Consider the following 19,540-nt stretch of genomic DNA (forward strand, 5'->3'; position numbering starts at 1 on the left):
GATAGGTAACATTTCCAAGCATAAAAATATATTTAGGATACAATTTTGTGGGGAAGGGGAATGCAATTAAAAATGACTTTCAAAGAAGAGCTTGTTCATAATTTTTTTAGAAGCAGAATGGGTAGTACATCCCTATTGCATTTAGAGTATTGGACATATATTTTAAAGAGGTGTGCCATTTTAAAATGGAATTAGAATGTCAAATTAATACTTTGCAACTAATGAAAACTGAAGAATTTAGATGTTAACTATGTGTTTTTCAAAATTCTTGTAGGAGGAGGAGCAAATGGATGAGGAGGCAGCTTTGGCTTTGTTCTGCTACCCTAAGTCCCACTGAAAAATCTGTTCAATTTGGAGGAAATATATATGTTGGCACTTTTTTCTAAAACATTTTAAACTGCGGGTGTGGGGAGCAGGGGGGAAGTCTCATGTCCTATTAGTCCTCTCAACACCCTGGTTTTGTTGTTTTGACTTGTTATTTTAAAAGACCTGAGCCCTGTGAAATGAAACCAGCGCGTTCCCGAGGCCTGATGGAACGTCCAGTGATCTTCCCCTGGAGGACGGACGGACCAGAGGCCTTGGAGGTCCTCAACTGCTAAAATTCTGGATGATGCTTTGGTATAACTACCGGAACTCAGTGTTAATGTGCAATTCAGAAAAACAAGCAGCTCTTCTGTCTCAGGCTTTTTCCCTTGGGGGTTTTGTGTGACTGGTTTCCTTAACGTTTCTTGCCCCGGGGGGCTGTCAGTAACTCCTTACACACAGCACGGAAGCCCAGGCTATCTGTATAAGCCCTTGCTGCTCCGCCGTTGCACATGGCGCAATTTCTCCCCAGCTGCTTTATTCGCTTATGTGTACCGGCTGTGTTGGTTAATCATTCATGAAGCACAAATCTTAATTTGGAAAGAGAAGACATTGCAGCTTTAATCCCAACATGCATAATTTATGTTGCTAATTATTTGAAATCATCTTATTAGAATACTAGCTCCACTTTCCCCAGGCCAGGGGTGGGGAAGAAGTGAAGAAACACCCGGTTTTCTCCTGCTGCTTTGGGGTTGTTCTAGCCAAGGCGAGCTTTCCCAGGATTCTCTGAGAGGCTGGGAGGGCTGTGGCCGAGGAGGGGGGCCTAGTGGGGCCAGGTAGGCCGGCTGCTCCGGGAGGGTCAGGTGCTGGAATTCTGGCTCCACGTGGGCCGGCCAGGTGGGCTGTGGCCGAGGGGGCAGGATCAGGTGGTGGAGAAGGCGGGGCGTGGGGTCGGCTGCGCTGAGTCCGTGGAGGCGAGGATCAGACGGTTAAGTTGGAGGCCGCGCGTGGACCTGTCGGGGGAGGATCAGGTGGGGGGTCTTTGGAGGCCGCGCGTGGACCGGGCCAGGCGCGTCGAGTCTGCAGAGGCGAGGACAGGTGCTGGCGTTGGGTTGGAGGCCGCGCACCACGGGGCGAGACCAAGGGCCGGAAGAAGTGGCGCGGGGTTGGCCGGGGCGCGTTCTGAAGACGTCACTTCCGGCACCGGCCCCCCTCCCGGTGAGGGAAGGGGGCCGGAGATTGGTGCAGCTCGGAGGAAGGAGAAAGGGTGAGGCGAGGCGGCCGCCGCGCGGGAGGGCCCTGGGGATGCCGTGGGCGCCCCGCGCCGCCGGGGCCGCCCGCCGGGGTCCTGGCGCCCGGGGCCGCCGCTCACCGCGGGCGCTCTGTGTTGCAGGTCTATCCGGAGCCCCGGAGCGAGAGCGAGTGCCTGAGCAACATCCGCGAGTTCCTGCGAGGCTGCGGGGCCTCCCTGCGCCTGGAGGTGAGCCGGCGGGGCTCCCGGGCTGGTGCGGCGGCCCCCACGCTGGAGGGCCGCCCCGGGGTGTGAGCGCGAACCTGGGGTCCCGGGGACAAGCTGCTGTGGGAAGCTCAACTCGGCCCGCGCTTCAGTGAGAACGGGTGGTTCCAGTGGCCGGTGGAGCGGGTGACACACATTTTCGACGACCGTTTGTCAGCTGTGATCTGCTTCCCCGGCACCTGCCTGGGCTTGGCGATGAGGGATTCTCGGAGGATGCGCCTCCAGGCCTGGGTCCGACCGGCAGCGTCCTGAGCAGGTGGTTAGACAGAGCGGGGTGGAAATGAAATGGGCCCTGAGTCCTCCCGGCCTCACCGGCCTCACCCCTTTCTTTCCTTTTTCTTCCTCAGACCACACACTAGGTGGTTTTAACACCAACATTTGATGTTTTGTTTGGAGACATGCTATCTTGAATCTTGGGGAGCGTACTGGGCGGGGCGTCTCCATGTTCGAGGTTTTGTTACTATGCTAAACGTGCTATGCTCAGCGGAAGCTCTCTGGAAACTTACTGCACCATATGTGGTTTTTCTTAATTCTGGGGCAGTGCTTCAGTTCCAGAAATCGAGCTGCTCTTTTCCTTGGGGATCACAGCTGATTGGCTTCAGGCGCTTCTGTTTAAATCTTGCCTGTGGGGCTGCTGCTTGGCCACACTCAGCCTTACCTGAGAAGTGGGAGGGGTTACCCCGAGCTTCTAGACGATCTCTCTGTGAACACATCTTGGACGGAAGCTGTTACTTGAGGTGAGCCCACCAAGGTTTCCCGTCCTTGGAGGGCAGTTTCTTACTGTAGGTTTCCTGGTGAAAAAAATCTGGAAGTCATCGATTCCGTGATGGAAGTTTACGTGAAAAGTGTATTTGTTAATTGAAATCAGTCACATAAGAATTGGCGCAGTTCTTAGGAACGAATTTAAACATTAAACTGTCTCATTATTGGTAATACTTGATGCCTGTGAGGAAACCGGCTACAAATAGGTGAAAACGCTTACTGGAGATTCCTCAGACCATAGGGCTGCTTAGGAGTGGGAGACATTGTTTCAGAAAGGCCTTTCCCTTTGCTGGGTGGGCTTTGTCATTTTGTTCTTGAACTTCTTAATGGGCTGTGAGAATATGCTTTGCTTGTAGCAATTTTTGCTTTTCTTTACCTTTGTTATGGAATTTTACTATCTTTTTCAAACTATTTTATCGTAAATTTGATATCATTTTCAGGTTAAAATTATGATTGACAACTTGTGTACATTTTTATGAAGGTGTCATTGATATATGCTTTTATGAAGTTTTCACATGATTAACGTTGTGGTTACATTCACCCATATTATCAAGTCCCCCCCACACCCCATTGCCGTCATTCAGTGTAAATTTTTTAAAGACAGTATTTTATAAAGTTGATTGTTTTAAAAAAACCTCACCCATTGTTTTCCAAAATTAGTGTTGACGTTTTATACAGCAACTATTTTTTATAATTAAGAATTTAAAGATGTTCTAAAAGAGTTTGTTGACTGACATAGTCCAGGCATCTAGAATAGTGCTTGGCACATTTGTAGACCTTCAGTAAATATTTGTAATTGATGAGCTTGCAGTGCTGGTTGATAGCAAGTAAGTTTCCTTTGAAGCAAACAAATCATTTGACTTGTGCTATTTAAAAAAATCTCTTCCAGTTAATGTAGAGGCAAATTTTGTTAGCGGTTCTTTCAAGGTCAGTTATAAGTCATGCTTAAAACTCCTGATTATCTAAGGGAGAATTAAAAACCACATCAAAAACCTCAAATTACTTTAATCAGTCTTATTTTTAGGACGTTACCCTGAAAAAGGAGCTCTGTATGGTATGGACTTAGTTGGGCTTCCAGGCTTGACCTAATGAGTGGTAGGAAGGGACAGGCCTGGTCCTTGGAAGGCAGCCTCACTGATGGACTGCACAGCAGCAGTTTCCCAGTGTTTTCAAAGAAAAATACGTAGGGAGTGAGAAGGGAAGGACCTTGCACTGTGAAGTGCATTTTAGGTTTATTTTTTATTAAGGTATGATTGATATACACTCTTAGGAAGGTTTCACATGAAAAAACAATGTGGTTACTACATTTACCCATATTATCAAGTCCCCATCCATGCCCCGATGCAATCACTGTCCATCAGTGCCGCAAGATGCCACAGATCCATGATGTGCCTTCTCTGTTCTCCACTGTTCTCCCCGTGATCCCCCACACCATGTGTACTAAACATAATACCCCTCAGTCCCCTTGTCCCTCCCTCCCCACCCGCCCTCCCACTCCCCTCCCCTTTGCTAACCACTAGTTTATTCTTGGAGTCTCTGAGTTTGCTGCCATTTTGTTCCTTCAGTTTTGCCTTATTGTTATACTCCACAAATGGGGGAAATCATTCGGCATTTGTCTTTCTCCGCCTGGCTTATTTCACTGAGCATAATGTCCTCCAGTTCCATCCATGTTGTTGCAAATGGTAGGATTTATTTCTTTCTTATGGCCGAATAATATTCCGTTGTGTATATGTACCACATCTTTATCCATTCATCTACTGATGGACACTTAGGTTGCTTCCATATCTTGGCTATTGTGAAAAGTGCTGAGATAAACATAGGGGTGCATATCTTTGAAATCTGAGAAGTTATATTCTTTGGGTAAATTCCAACGAGTGGGATTCCTGGGTCAAATGTTATTTCTATTTTTAGTTCTTTGAGGAACCTCCATATTGCTTTCCACAATGGTTAACCAGCTTACATTCCCACCAGCAGTGTAGGAGGGTTCCCCTTTCTCCGCATCGTCGCCAGCATTTGTTGTTCTTAGTCTTTTCGATGCTGGCCATCCTTACTGGTGTGAGGTGATATCTCATTGTGGTTTTAATTTGCATTTCCCTGATGATTAGTGACATGGAGCATCTTTGCAGTGTCTTTTGGCCATCTGAATTTCTTCTCTGGAGAACTGTCTCTTCATATCCTCTGCCCATTTGTTAATTGGGTTATTTGCTTTTTGGATGTTGAGGCGTGTAAGTTCTTTATATATTTTGGATGTTAACCCCTTGTCGGATATGTCATTTACAAATATATTCTCCCATACTGTAGGATGCCTTTTTGTTCTGTTGTTGGTGTCCTTTGCTGTACAGAAACTTTTTAGTTTGATGTAGTCCCATGAGTTCATTTTTGCTTTTGTTTCACTTTCTCGAGGAGATGCGTTCAGGAAGAAGTTGCTCCTGCTTGTATTCAGGAGATGTTTGCCTATGTTGTCTTCTAAGAGTTTTATGGTTTCATGACTTACAATCAAGTCTTTAATCCATTTCGTGTTTACTTTTATGTATGGGGTTAAGCAATAATCCAGTTTCATTCTCTTGCATGTAGCTGTCCATTTTTGCCAACACCAGTTGTTGAAGAGGCTGTCATTTCCCCATTGTATGTCCATGGTTCTTTTATCATAAATTAATTGACCATATATGGTTGTGTTTATATCAGGGCTCTCTAGTCTGTCCCATTGGTCTATGGGTCTCTTCTTGTGCCAGTACCAAATAGTCTTGATTACTGTGGCTTTGTAGTAGAGCTTGAAGTTGGGGAGTGTAATTCCCCCTGCTTTATTCTTCCTTCTCAGGATTGCTTTGGCTATTCAAGGTCTTCTGTTGTTCCATATGAATTTTAGAATGATTTTCTCTAGTTCGTTGAAGAATGCTGTTGGTATTTTGATAGGAATTGCATTGAATCTATAGGTTGCTTTAGGCAGGATGGCCATTTTGACAATATTAATTCTTCCTATCCATGAGCACGGCATGTGTTTCCATTTATTGGTATCTTCTTTAATTTCTCTCATGAGTGTCTTGTAGTTTTCAGAGTATAGGTCTTTCACTTCCTTGCTTAGGTTTATTCCTAGGTATTTTATTTTTGATGCAGTTGTGAATGGAACTGTCCTGATTTCTCTCTCTGCTAGTTCATTGTTAGTGTTTAGGAATGCCACAGATTTCTGTGTATTAATTTTGTATCCTGCAACTTTGCTGAATTCAGATATTAGATCTAGTTTTGGAGTGGAGTCTTTAGGGTTTTTTATGTACAATATCATGTTATATGCAAACAGGGACAGTTTAACTTCTTCCTTGCCAATCTGGATGCCTTTTATTTCTTTGTGTTGTCTGATTGCTGTGGCTAGGATCTCCAGGACTATGTTGAATAGAAGTGGGGAGAGTGGGCATCCTTGTCTTGTTCCCGATCTTAAAGGAAAAGCTTTCAGCTTCTTGCTGTTAAGTATGATGTTGGCTGTGGGTTCGTTGTATATGGCCTTTATTATGTTGAGGTACTTGCCCTCTATACCCATTTTGTTGAGAGTTTTTATCATGAATGGATGTTGAATTTTGTCAAATGCTTTTTCAGCATCTATGGAGATGATCATGTGGTTTTTGTCCTTCTTTTTGTTGATGTGGTGGATGATGTTGATGGATTTTCAAATGTTGTACCATCCTTGCATCCCAGGAATAAATCCTACTTGATCTGATGGATGATCTTTTTGATGTATTTTTGAATTTGGTTTGCTAATATTTTGTTGAGTATTTTTGCATCTATATTCATCAGGGTTATTGGTCTGTAATTTTCTTTTTTTGTGGTGTCTTTGCTTGGTTTTGGTATTAGAGTGATGCTGGCCTCATAGAATGAGTTTGGATGTATTCCCTCTTCTTCTACTCTTTGGAAAACTTTGAGGAGATGGGTATTAGATGTTCACTAAATGTTTGATAAAATTCAGCGGTGAAGCCATCTGGTACAGGGGTTTTGTTCTTAGGTAGGTTTTTGATTACCAGTTCAATTTCGTTGCTGGTACTTGGTCTGTTCAGATTTTCTGTTTCTTCCTTGGTCAGCCTTGGAAGGTTGTATTTTTCTAGAAAGTTGTCCATTTCTTCTAGGTTATCCAGTTTGTTAGCATGTAATTTTTTACGGTATTCTAATAATTCTTTGTATTTCTGTGGTGTCTGTAGTTATTTTTTCTTTCTCATTTCTGATTCTGTTTATGTGTGTAGACTCTTTTTTTCTTGGTAAGTCTGGCTAGGGGTTTATCTATTTTGTTTATTTTCTCAAAGAACCAGCTCTTTCATTGATTCTTTCTATTGTTTTATTCTTCTCGGTTTATTTATTTCTGCTCTAATCTTTATTATGATCCTCCTTCTACTGACTTTGGGCCTCATTTGTTCTTCTTTTCCTAGTTTCATTAATTGTGAGTTTAGAGTGTTCATATGGGATTTTTCTTCTTTTCTTAGGTAGGCCTGTATTGCAATATACTTTCCTCTTAGCATGGCTTTCACTGCATCCCACATATTTTTGCGGTGTTGAATAATTGTTCTCATTTGTCTCCATAAATTGCTTGATCTGTTTTTATTTGGTCATTGGTCCATTGGTTATTTAGGAGCATGTTGTGAAGCTTCCATGTGTTTGTGGGATTTTTCATTTTCTTTGCATAATTTATTTCTAGTTTCATAACTGTGGTCTGAAAACCCGGTTGATACAACTTCAATCTTTTTGAATTTACTGAGGCTCTTTTTGTTGCCTTGTATATGATCTATTCTTGAAAATGTTCCATGTGCACTTGAGAAGAATGTGTATTCTGCTGCTTTTGGGTGTAGAGTCTGTAGATGTCTGTTAGGTCCATCTGTTCTGATGTGTTGTTCAGTGCATCTGTCTCCTTACTTATTTTCTGTCTGGTTGATCTATCCTTCAGAGTGAGTGGAGTGTTGAAGTCTCCTAGAATCAATGCATTGCATTCTATTTCCCCTTTTAATTCAGTTAGTATTTGTTTCACATATGTAGGTGCTCCTGTGTTGGGTGCATAGATATTTATAATGGTTATATCTTCTTGTTGGATTGACCCCTTTATCATTATGTAATGTTCTTCTTTGTCTCTTGTGACTTTCTTTGTTTTGAAGTCTATTTTGTCTGATACAAGTAGTGCAACTCCTACTTTTTTCTCTCTATTAGTTGCATGAACTATCTTTTACCATCCCTTCACTTTTAGTCTGTGTATGTCTTTGGGTTCTTTTGTAGGCAGCATATAGATGGATCTTGTTTTTTTCTCCATTCAGTGACTCTGTGTCTTTTGATTGGTGCATTCAGTTCATTTGCTTTAAGGGCAATTATCGATAGGTATGTACTTATTGCCATTGCAGACTTTAGATTCATGGTTACCAAAGATTCAAGGTTAACTTCTTTACTATCTAAGAGTCTAACTTAATTCACTTAATATTCTAGTTACAAAAACAATCTAAAGGTTCTTTTCTTTTTCTCCTCCTTTTTCTTCCTCCTGCATTTTCTATGTATTAGGTATCATGTTCTGTACTCTTTGTCTATCCCTTAATTGACTTTGGGGATAGTTAATTTAATTTTGCATTTGCTTAGTAATTAGCTGTTCTACTTTCTTTACTGTGGTTTTATTACGTCTGGTGACAGCTATTAAACCTTAGCAATACTTCCATCTATAGCAGCCCCTCCAAAATAGATTGTAGAGATGGTTTGTGGGAGGTAAATTCTCTCAGCTTTTGCTTATCCAGAAATTGTTTAATTCCTCCTTCAAATGTACATGATAATCTTGCTGGATAAAGTAATCTTGGTTCCAGGCCCTTCTGCTTCATTGCATTGCATACATCATGCCACTCCCTTCTGGCCTGTAAGGTTTCTGCTGAGAAATCTGATAGCCTGATGGGCTTTCCTTTGTATGTGATCTTATTTCTCTCTCTGGCTACTTTTAATAGTCTGTTCTTATCCTTGATCTTTTCCATTTTAATTACTATATGTCTTGCTGTTGTCCTCCTTGGGTCCCTTGTGTTGGGAGATCCATGGATCTCCATGGCCTGAGAGACTATCTCCTTCCCAAGACGGGGGAAGTTTTCAGCAACTACCTCCTCAAAGACACTTTCTATCCCTTTCTCTCTCTTCCTCTTCTGGTACCCCTATAATGCGAATATTATTCTGCTTGGATTGGTCACACAGTTCTCTCAATATTCTTTCATTCTTAGAGATCCTTTTTTCTCTCTCTGCCTCAGCTTCTTTGTATTCCTCTTCCCTAGTTTCCATTTCATTTATCATCTCCTCCACCCTATCTAATCTGCTTTTAATACCGTCCATTGTGCTCTTCAACGATTGGATCTCCGACCTGAATTCATTCCTGAGTTCTTGAGTATCTTTCTGTACCTCCATGAGCATGTTGTCTACTCATTTTTAATGGCTGCCTCGTAGTTCATGGTGGAAGTTCCTATTTTTAGATGTAGAGTTGGTTTCTAAGTCTCCACTACTGTAAACAGTGAGCCATGTGATGGACGTTTCTGTCCTAGATGCTTTGTCCTTGTTTCTTTTTGAAGTGTAAATTCCCTGATAGGTCTTGGCTAGGTCAGGTTGGGGCTTTTATGTGCTCTGAACACCTACTGCCAGGTGTCTCGGATGGTCCAGGAGCCCTCACTCCCAGGCTGTCCTGTTCTGTGGCTCCCTGGAAACCTCTGGATACATATTTGGGTTTTCCTTGTGTCTTCCCCAGTGCCTGCATTTCTGGGTGTGTGGTAGCCCAGAGTAAATGTGAGGCATCCGGATTTCCTGCTTTGGACTTTGGAAGGAGGCTGTGAAAGAGAAGCTGCTAGCATAGGAAATAGAGGCTGAAAACCTCAGGCACCTACAAGGTCCCCTTCAGCCTTCTCCCATGGAACCTCTCCTGGTGCTGGCCAGAGGCGTCCCAGGGCCACTCTGTGCAAGCCAGAGCCCTGGCTGGTAGAGCAGCTCCAGACTCTGCACAGGAGCCAGTTTCCCTTTGTGTGGGAGGAATGAGGTTTTCATTTTCTCTTGAGAGCAAAGAGAAAAAGAACAGAGTTGAGGTAGGCTCTGCAGTGTTGTAACCAGCTGGGCCGATTTAGTGAGTTGGGGTGAAGTGTTAGCTGTTTCTAAAAACACTCATCTTGCGCATTTCTGAACAGCAAATCCTTTTATCATACTTTGTGTAAAATGCTCAGCTATCTTCTAGAATTTTAGCTAAGGTTATGATAGGGAATTTGTCCAAAAGGATATTTAAAAATACTATTAAAATAGTTAAAACGTGCTTGTATGGAAACTTAAAACTTGTTGATGCAGTCTTAAAGAATAATTGAAATAAAGACAGAGTGTATCTGTAATCCTTTCCTTGGGAGCGGGACACCCCACCCAAGGGTTATTTCCATGCTAGATTCAGACAGATGGACAGTTAAACTGTTTACTACCACTTTGTGTCATGGCATGTTTGAGCCATGTGAGGCTCCTACGTCAGATGACCGCTCTCTGCTTTCTCACTGTTGTCCCATGTCTTCTCTCAGAGCTCATCCCCATATATCGTTGTTTCCCATCCACATGAAAACCAGACATTGCCTCCCATCTGCCATTGTGGCTTCTGCCCAGGAGGGCCTGCCCTGGGGTGGGCAGAGCACGGAGGGCCCCTCCTGGCCAGGTCCCCTGGGGCTCAGGCCTTCCCCAAATCTGCCCTGGTGAAAACTCAAAACATCTGTGCTTACCTTTCTCTGGTTACCTGCTCTCTTGCTTAAGGACAAAGCAAATTAAATTATCCTGCTGCCCCAGGCTCCAAAAAAAAAAACAACACAATTTACCTTCTAAGCTAGTCATCCTGTGTGCTGTTGACTCTGGTAAGCTCGAAACGGTCACCACGTGGTATTTATTGACTGACTTAATAAACACTTGAAGTCAGTTTATTTGTGCCTCTGCAGAACTTGCCTTTATTTAAGGGAATCGAGATAAGTAATTAAAGAAAAGCCATTTGGAAGATGAAATGAGTATTCTCTGAACGTTTTATAGGTCCTTAAAACCAAAGAAAGTGAAATCCCACTCAGATACTGTAGTTACATTTTAGTTTTTCCTGGGAAAGTGTCAGATCTGACCCTCTGCCTTCCATCTTAGGGAGACCGTGCTGGGGGTGAGCAGTTCCCCCTGCCTCCAGGCTGGGTTTCCAGACCTTTGTCCACCTCATGTCTTTGGGGGTGTCATTGTCTAATCAGTGCATCCAGGAGAGAGATGATGTGAGTCACATTTGTAATTTCAAATTTTCTAGTAACTACACTGAGAGCAAAAAGAAATGTGAAGCTAATTGTAATAGTACGTTTTCTTTAACTCCGGGTACCATAATGTTTCAATATATAGTTTATATAGAAATATTGATGAGCTGTTTTACCTTTTTCACATTAAAAAAAAATCTGGTGCGAATCTGTCACACTCCCACTTTGTCTCATTCTGAATCAGCCACAGCCCAGAGCCCGGCAGCCCATGGAGCACAGGCCCCCACGGCGGACAGGGTGCGTCTCTGTCATTCATTTAAGAGGCTGCGGTGGCATGGTCGTCTCTGAGATTAGATTGGACTGATAGTTCTTGAGTACAGCTTGTGGGTCATTTGTCCAGGCATGCAGTGTGCACTGTGTTGTTTACTCATCAATTGCTTGCAGATGAGGAGTTAAGCGACTGGAGGTGCTGGAGAGGCCACAGGTCACAGTCCAGCAAGGGAGAGCACGGGATCTGCACTCTGGCCCAGGGGCTCTGCGGCCTGGGCCCGTCTGCATGCTGTGGCCTGGAGTGCAGTGCAGTTGGTCGAGCTCTGGCGCAACTGCGAGGTGGTGCCGTCAGACTCCTCCCAGCAGGGCCTCGGGTGGGCTCTCAGAACCGAGCCGGGGGCAGGGCCAGCCTTGGGCGTGTGACCCGTGAAGCTGCTCACACAGGGCTGCTCTTGGTGTCATGCTCTGCCGTCGCCTTCTGAAATCCTTAATTTTTGAACAAAGAGCTCTGCATTTTCAGTGCGCTGGACCATGCCAGTCGGGTAGCTGGTTCGGCCTGGTGGTGTCCTCAGAGGTATCCAGAAGATAACGAGTAAGCGGCATTTTCTGAAGGCTTATTATGTCCTGGGCCCTGTGATAAAACGCATATGAACCACTTACTCTTTAAGCAGTTCTGTTAGGTCATAATGACCCTCTGCACACTGATTAGAGCAGTAAGGCCCTGGGAAGGCCTAGAGCTGGGAAGGCAGAGTGCCTCACATCCCAGCTCAGCAGCGGGCCTCTAATGGTGAAGACCCCTGACCTTGCCGAAGAGACGCAGGGGTCAGGTGGGGTTAACTGCAAGCGGAGAAGTGAAGGCAGCTCGCAGGTTTTCGGCTCCTGTCATCTGTCCTGTTCCTGAGGTGCTAGTTGTGGGCATTGCCTTGGGCAGCTCGTAAGCCTGGCATGCTGTGCCCCTGAGCCCAGGCAGGAGGAGATGCAGGAGCAAGTGTGCAGCGTGGTGTCTCAGCCCACGTGGCCCATGCTGCCGAGTGCTTTCCCCTGCGAGGCTGAGATGAGACCACTGCTCCTGTGCTCAGAGCAGCGTCCATGCAGCCACCATTCCACCTGCTCCCGGCAGCACAGCAGGAGGTAGTACAGACTCGGGGTTTTGTTTTCCATGGGGTCCTTTGGAGAAGGCCGCCCTCCTGTTCTGGGATGGCAGGAGAGTGGGCCGGGGTTGGCTTGTGTTTCTCCTGGAGAGCATGCTGGCTGAGAGGAGGAAGGGGCCTGGGGCCTGGGGTGTGTGCCTCTCACTTTGTGCTTCCTCAGAGGGCCCAGGTCCTCACGAGGCTCCTGCCCAGCCAGGGCTGCAGTGTTCAGGGAGCCTTCACCTCCTCTGCTGCCCGTTCAGTAATGGGACTTAGCCCGGGATTCTGATGTCCCTTTTAGGCCCTTCCTGTGGGGCTCAGATACCTCAGGTCTACCTGCCCGGCCTCCTGGGGCGGCCAGTGGAGTTGTTTCAGTGCAGCTGGACAGTCAGCCTCACCCAGGAGTTGTTTGACTTGCATCTCCCTCGTGATTTAGTGAGTGATGGTGTAACAGCACCAGCGAGAGCGTGAGGGTTGTTGGCACCATGAAAACACCTACTTTCACCTTGTGTGGGGATGTCACTCCTGCTTGGCAGCCCCTGATTGGAAGGTGATGCATCTGTCCCTTCCCCTCAGCAGTGTAACTGAACTTGGCCTTCACTGGCTGTAGCCTGTTGAGCAACTCATTGTAGCTAGAAAGATTTTCAGCGCAGCTGAAGGCTTTGCACTTGTGAGGTGTTGGTGCAGAGGGATGGTAAGAGGTGAGGTGGCACAGTCTCCCGTCTCACAGCAGAGAGACCCAGAGATGTGTGGGCTGTGTGACATGCACACATACCTGGGACACTCAGCCGGAAGTCACCTCTGTCCCCATGTGCCTGGCTGCTGGGTGGCTGGGAGGGGGCCTCCATAAGTGGAGGGCGGGGCTGGGGCCGGGGAGAGAAGCGAAGTGGCGGTGGCTTGGGAGACAGAGTCACTGCTGCCACAGAAGCCTCCGACACTGGGAGCCATGCTCCGAACTCTCCTCGCCCAGCTCTGACTGGGTCTCGTTGCAGTCCTGCGGCCAGTTTAATAACGCGATCTCTGCCTTTCTCGCCCCTGCTATTTTGTGCCAGCCACCAGCATCCCTCGCCCAGTTTACTGCAGGGCCCCTTGGCAATCTCTCCTTTTGTTGTTCTTCTCCAGACCTTCCTCAAGCACAAATCTGATTTTGATTGTTTTCCACCCGACTCTGATTCCACCCAGTGTGTTAGGATGACACACACACCCCTGGGGCGTGAGGAGAGCAGGGGACAAGCCAGGTCATGCAGAGGGCCTCGTAGGTCACCCGAGGACCTTGGCTTGTGAGTAATAGGGGGCTGTGGGAGGAGCTGGTTCACACCAGCGAGGTGGTGTGCTGGGAGTCCCAGTGGGCTCACTCTGGCTGCCGTTTTGGTATCGGCTGTGGGGGTCAAAGGCAGGTGCAGGAAAACCCGAGGAGGTAGTGGTGCTTGGACCACGGTGAGGATGGCTTTTGGGGCAGCAGGGGTGGGCTCTGGGTTCAGTCACACAGTAGAGATGATTTACTTTATAGGCCAGGTGGGTGTGGGAGCAGAGCTGGGGAGGACCAGGGTCTGGCCTGAGCAGGAGAAGCTGTTGCGGAGACAGGGGCCCACAGAGTCGGGTGGCTCAGTGCTGCAGAGATGCTTGCAGTTCCTCGGGACATCAGTGTGAGGGGTGACTCGGGGCGCCACCTGGGCTAGGTGTCAGCACACAAGTTCATTCCACTGCTGGAAGCACCTTCTTTCTCACACCTACTTCAGGAGGCCTTTTCCTGATTCTTGGGGGCCAGATGAGGTGGACGGTGCTGTGCATGTTGTGCTTGCTGCCCTTTCCACTGAACTGTGAACTGAGGACAGTGTAAACACACTGGCTCGTCTTCGTACTTCTGTCCCCAGTGCTGGCATGGGGTGGGCACTCTGTTTAAATATTTGTTGAATGCATGAGACCAGGGAGAATGGGATGGATTGGATGGTAATAAAGTGTAATCATTAATGTTTAGCTTTATGTATTTTAAATGATTGTTGGCCCCCACTGTTGTAGCTCATGTTGTGGTGGTCTGATGTGTCATTCAGACTTGCTTCCTGGGAATGAACTGTCTTCCTGTAAGAGGGATGGTCTCCGTTGTGGCCAGCAGCTGAAGAAGTGTCAGCGTGAAGAACACGTGAATTTGGGACAGCGTGGGCATGTCTGGAGGATGGACTCCTTTACTGGTCTTTACTGTTTGCTGGTCTCTACTCTTGGGCCACACATCAGTGTGGATGTCAATGAACTGGGTTTGTGTGAGGGCAGATGCCAGAAAATGTGTAGAAAGATTCAAGGGCACTCAGCTCCTTTGGGATTGAGTTTCTTTATCTGTAAAAGCAGATTTTGAAAAAGACAGTCCCTGTATCTTGGAATCTGTGTTACTTTGAGAGGCAGAAAGTGGGACACTAAGACATTTTTACCTCAGCGTGTTGTGTTGGCAATTAATGTTAGCTTGTTGCTCTCGAAGGGTGTTGTTGTTTTTTTTTAAATTTTTTATTAAGGTATGATTGATATACACTCTTATGAAGGTTTCACATGAAAAAACAATGTGGTTACTACATTTACCCATATTATCAAGTCCCCATCCATACCCCAATGCAGTCACTGTCCATCAGTGCCGCAATGTGCCACAGATCCACGATGTGCCTTCTCTGTGCTCCACTGTTCTCCCCATGATCCCCCACACCATGTGTACTAAACATAATACCCCTCAGTCCCCTTGTCCCTCCCTCCCCACCCGCCCTCCCACTCCCCTCCCCTTTGCTAACCACTAGTTTATTCTTGGAGTCTCTGAGTTTGCTGCCATTTTGTTCCTTCAGTTTTGCTTCATTGTTATACTCCACAAATGAGGGAAATCATTCGGCATTTGTCTTTCTCTACCTGGCTTATTTCACTGAGCATAATGTCCTCCAGCTCCATCCATGTTGTTGCAAATGGTAGGATTTGTTTCTTTCTTATGGCCGAATAATATTCCATTGTGTATATGTACCACATCTTTATCCATTCATCTACTGATGGACACTTAGGTTGCTTCCATATCTTGGCTATTGTGAAAAGTGCTGAGATAAACATAGGGGTGCATATCTTTTTGAAATCTGAGAAGTTGTATTCTTTGGGTAAATTCCAACGAGTGGGATTCCTGGGTCAAATGTTATTTCTATTTTTAGTTCTTTGAGGAACCTCCATATTGCTTTCCACAATGGTTAACCAGCTTACATTCCCACCAGCAGTGTAGGAGGGTTCCCCTTTCTCCGCATCGTCGCCAGCATTTGTTGTTCTTAGTCTTTTCGATGCTGGCCATCCTTACTGGTGTGAGGTGATATCTCATTGTGGTTTTAATTTGCATTTCCCTGATGATTAGTGACATGGAGCATCTTTGCAGTGTCTTTTGGCCATCTGAATTTCTTCTCTGGAGAACTGTCTCTTCATATCCTCTGCCCATTTGTTAATTGGGTTATTTGCTTTTTGGATGTTGAGGCGTGTAAGTTCTTTATATATTTTGGATGTTAACCCCTTGTCGGATATGTCATTTACAAATATATTCTCCCATACTGTAGGATGCCTTTTTGTTCTGTTGTTGGTGTCCTTTGCTGTACAGAAACTTTTTAGTTTGATGTAGTCCCATGAGTTCATTTTTGCTTTTGTTTCACTTTCTCGAGGAGATGCGTTCAGGAAGAAGTTGCTCCTGCTTGTATTCAGGAGATGTTTCCTATGTTGTCTTCTAAGAGTTTTATGGTTTCATGACTTACAATCAAGTCTTTAATCCATTTCGTGTTTACTTTTATGTATGGGGTTAAGCAATAATCCAGTTTCATTCTCTTGCATGTAGCTGTCCATTTTTGCCAACACCAGCTGTTGAAGAGGCTGTCATTTCCTCAAAGGGTGTTTTTAAAAATTCTAATTGTATCATGCTTTCATAGCTTTTAGGTTTGTCAGAGTTCCCTTTTAGAACTTCTGCAGGGAAAATGCATATTCAAAGGGAAGGCCAGATATTTCCTGGAAATGTAGCAGGTGCTACCTGCTAACAGATAGGTTTTAATAAGGTACGTCCATAGTTAGGGGGTGGCTGCAGGCTAGTGGCCCAGCAATGGGCCACCTGTTGCTTTTCAGGTGGTGAGCGCACTGAGCTGAAGATGGCTGTGGTCCTGTAGTGTTTCAGTGCCTCTGTACCCCTGGGGAGTGATGTTCTGCCAGCCTGTTCTCAGGTGGAGGAGCCCCCTGCTGCCTGTAAGCTGAACAGGAACATCAACCCTGAAGTGCTTCCTTCAGTACTTCCAGAAGAGCAGAAGCTGCTTACGTATTTTTTTAACAAGTTACATTTCCCCCAAGATTAATAAAACTACTTGCAGTCTATTCATTGTTCTCCTGTGTTATACCCAATCTGCTATAAACGGAAGTGAGAGAAACTCAGTTTTGCCAAAGGGACAAATAAGTTGAGAGTATAGCTCTTTTATAGGACTTCTGATTTCAGTTGAGTAACCTCTTGTAAAACCCATTTCAGCTCTTGTGTTTTATTTGTGGAATGGCGAGGTAGTATGTTGGTTTCCTGTTGCCTCATAACAAAGGACCACAGGTGTGGTGGCTCCCAGTGCTGCCGTTTACTGTCCTGCAGTTCTTAGGTCAGAAGCCGGAGAGTTTGCCCTCTGTGCTTGGGTCCACCAGTCCCGGACACCAGGGTGTCAGCTGGCTGGGCTTTTAGGGGGAGCCTTCGAGGAACATTTATTTCCAAGATCCTGGGGTAGTTGGCAGAATGCATTCCTTGGGGTTGGGACTGAGGCCTCCGGGAGGCCACTTGCAGCTCCTAGCCACGTAGGTATCCATCTTCACTCCAGTGTCTGCGCCAAGTCCTCCTTCACGCGTGTCTGATTTCCCCTTGGCCACCGGCGTGAGGGAACTACTTGCAGATGCCTCACTGTAGATCAGGCCCGCCAGCCAGTGCCCCTTTGAATTCACTTGGTCCCGTCGATCGCCCTTGTTGTGCCTGCACAGCCCGTTTGCCGTAGCATCCCATCGCTTCCCAGCCTGATGGGAACAGTGGGTGGCTGTCCTGCACTTGCAGGGCATTGTCGTGCTGATGTGCAGGACAGGGTGAGGCACTGGGAGATGTGAGGATGGATGAGGTGGCAGCGGGGGACCACAGTCATGCCCTGGGGAAGATGGGAGCTGGTCTCGGGAGGGCAGGAAAACGGTGGGCTCAGGCCTGTGATAATGCAGCCCCGTGGGTGCTCCCTCTGAGGTTCCCCAAGTTCTGATGGCTATACCTGAGTCACGGTGGGTTCGCTGCTTAGCCAGGTACTTCGATGGCAGTCATTAAACACCACTGTAGGTGGGTCCTTCTCACCCCAAAGTCATAAGCAAGCATGTGTAAAAATAGGTTGTGTGGTCCTGCAGTGGGACAGTTGGCAAAAACCGGATCTCCAGGCTAGAGGGCTGTGAGCCTAGAGGCCATCAAGGGAACGTTGTCAGGCTGCATTGCAGCTTTTTTCTTCAACTAAGACATGTATATAGCTTAAAAAAAAGTAAATTGTACTCCGAGGCTCAGAAGGCACCAGCTCCACCTTTCTCATTGCCCCAGAAGCAAGTTTCCGAGGCCTGTCTCTCTGGGTCTTCACTTAGCTCTTGATTCCACCTGCTGTGCCTCCTGTTCTCCCTTCTCCTCACAGGGTGCTGCCTCCAGCCCCTTGTCTGTCGCTGTCGCTGGTCCTACCCCTGCTCTGCCAGAAAGCCCCTTGTTTGGTCCCCGTTGTTCAGAGGGTGTGTCCAGGAGCCTCACCATAGTGGGCAGGACATTGCATGACTTGACCTGCTCACCTCTGTTCCCCCCCTCCGCTCTTGGACTTCCTGCCCCAGGCGTGTCAAGCTCCTGGAGATGTCCTATGTACTGGATGGAACTGGCTCATTTTACAAGTGGTGGCCTGTGTCCTCTGCTGGGTGCTGCTCTGGTGACTTCATGCACAATAACTCAACTCAAACCTCGTAGCTCCTCTTCCTTTATCTAGAAGTTGAGGAGTGCAGCTGTGGCCACTTGGCATGTGAGTGCTGGGGCCAGGTTCACACGGCGCATCTGCTGGTGGTGGGGCCGCTGTTCCCGATGCCTTCCTGTCTCTGTACCAGGAGCCCCTTCTTGAGAGGTCCATCTGCGTGGCTCTCCTCTTTCAGGCCAGCTGACAACGTCTGCTCCTACTTCCAGGGCCTTCCAGGCAGTTGCCTGTGGCACTTTGAGCACAGTTGTCATCATTTGGACCTGGGTCTCCCTGGCCTGCTGTAAACTCCTTGAGAGCAGATTCTTTCTGATAGGAGTTTGTGGTGTTCCATACTTAAAAGGCACTAAATAGACATTGTTGAATTGGTAAAAACCCCAGAGGTGCCCCCCAGACCAGTGGTAAGGGCTCAGCATGCCTGTAGAGTGCCTCTGCTCCCCACTTAGCCTCTTCTCCCACCCCCAGCACCGTGACACAGCGTCTTGCCACCCCTTCTGCCCTCACATTTTCGTCTCACCTTTCAGGGCCTTGCTTCTTGAGCTACTTCTGGCTAAAGGATAACTGAACAAGGAGCCTTTACTCATCTCAGTAAGCAGGTGGCTGCTGACCCTGCTGAACGAGGACCAGCCAGCAGTGCCGCGCTGCCTGTCCCTGGCTCTGCTGGGTGCTGGCTGACCTTCAGCAGGGCCAGCAGGAGGCACCTGGGCGGGGCAGTTCTGCTTTCCTAGGACCGCGCATAGGCTGTTACTGCTGCAGAATTTGATTTGGAGTGGACCTGAGCCTGGCTAGGACACTGTATTCGGCAGTTTCTTTAGGTCCGGAGCAAGGAGCTGAGAGGGTGTGGCTCAGAGAGCAGCCCGCTGAACAGAAGCACCTAGCAGCCTCCTCCCTTCCCTCAGGCCTGCATTGGGGCTGTGTCAGCAAGATGTCCAGGGCTTCTCTGCCCCCTTACACCGGCCAGGAAATCTCCCCAGTTCCCCCTGGGGGATCCCGTGGGGAACCTGAGGAAGGGTGGGCATGTCGTATTGAGTCAGCCTGCTGGGGCTGCTGTGCCCACCTGTGTCCCTCTCCTCTGGAAGGGCCATGTTACTGCTCCTGTTGCAGACAGTCCCTAGCCCGTGGGTGGTTTTGGAAGCCACACAGGCGGTGGCGGCGCCTGGAGATGAGACAGCCAGCGTTTTGATGTGGTGCGCTCCGTGTGCGTGCGGACTGGGGCCTGCCCTGTGCTGGACTCACCACAGCCCGCAGAGTGTTGGGCAGCTGTCCCCTGAGCCGCGTGGGCTGCTCTGCCGCTGTGTGGGAGCTGAGCGCCTGGGCGTCCGGGCTGGCTCCCCAAGACGTCTCCCCGCTCCAGGT

At 47.3% G+C, this 19,540-nt stretch overlaps 1 protein-coding gene across 7 annotated transcripts in view; it reads left to right on the forward strand.

The window, feature by feature from the left end:
* The window catches only part of ARHGEF7 (Rho guanine nucleotide exchange factor 7), a 124,928-nt gene that overhangs the window by 22,863 nt on the left and 82,525 nt on the right, over nt 1-19,540 (forward strand). For 4 of the 7 annotated variants that reach the window (XM_036893925.2, XM_036893928.2, XM_036893929.2 and 1 more), the window contains exon 2: nt 1,697-1,783. The exons of 1 other annotated variant lie outside the window; for it this stretch is intronic. In XM_036893925.2, the coding sequence (XP_036749820.2) occupies nt 1,697-1,783 (87 nt within the window). 2 more of the 7 variants (XM_057494585.1, XM_036893930.2) reach the window with 2 other exon arrangements.

This window comes from Manis pentadactyla, chromosome 17 (assembly GCF_030020395.1).
Source record: "Manis pentadactyla isolate mManPen7 chromosome 17, mManPen7.hap1, whole genome shotgun sequence".
Classification (NCBI taxonomy): domain Eukaryota; kingdom Metazoa; phylum Chordata; class Mammalia; order Pholidota; family Manidae; genus Manis; species Manis pentadactyla.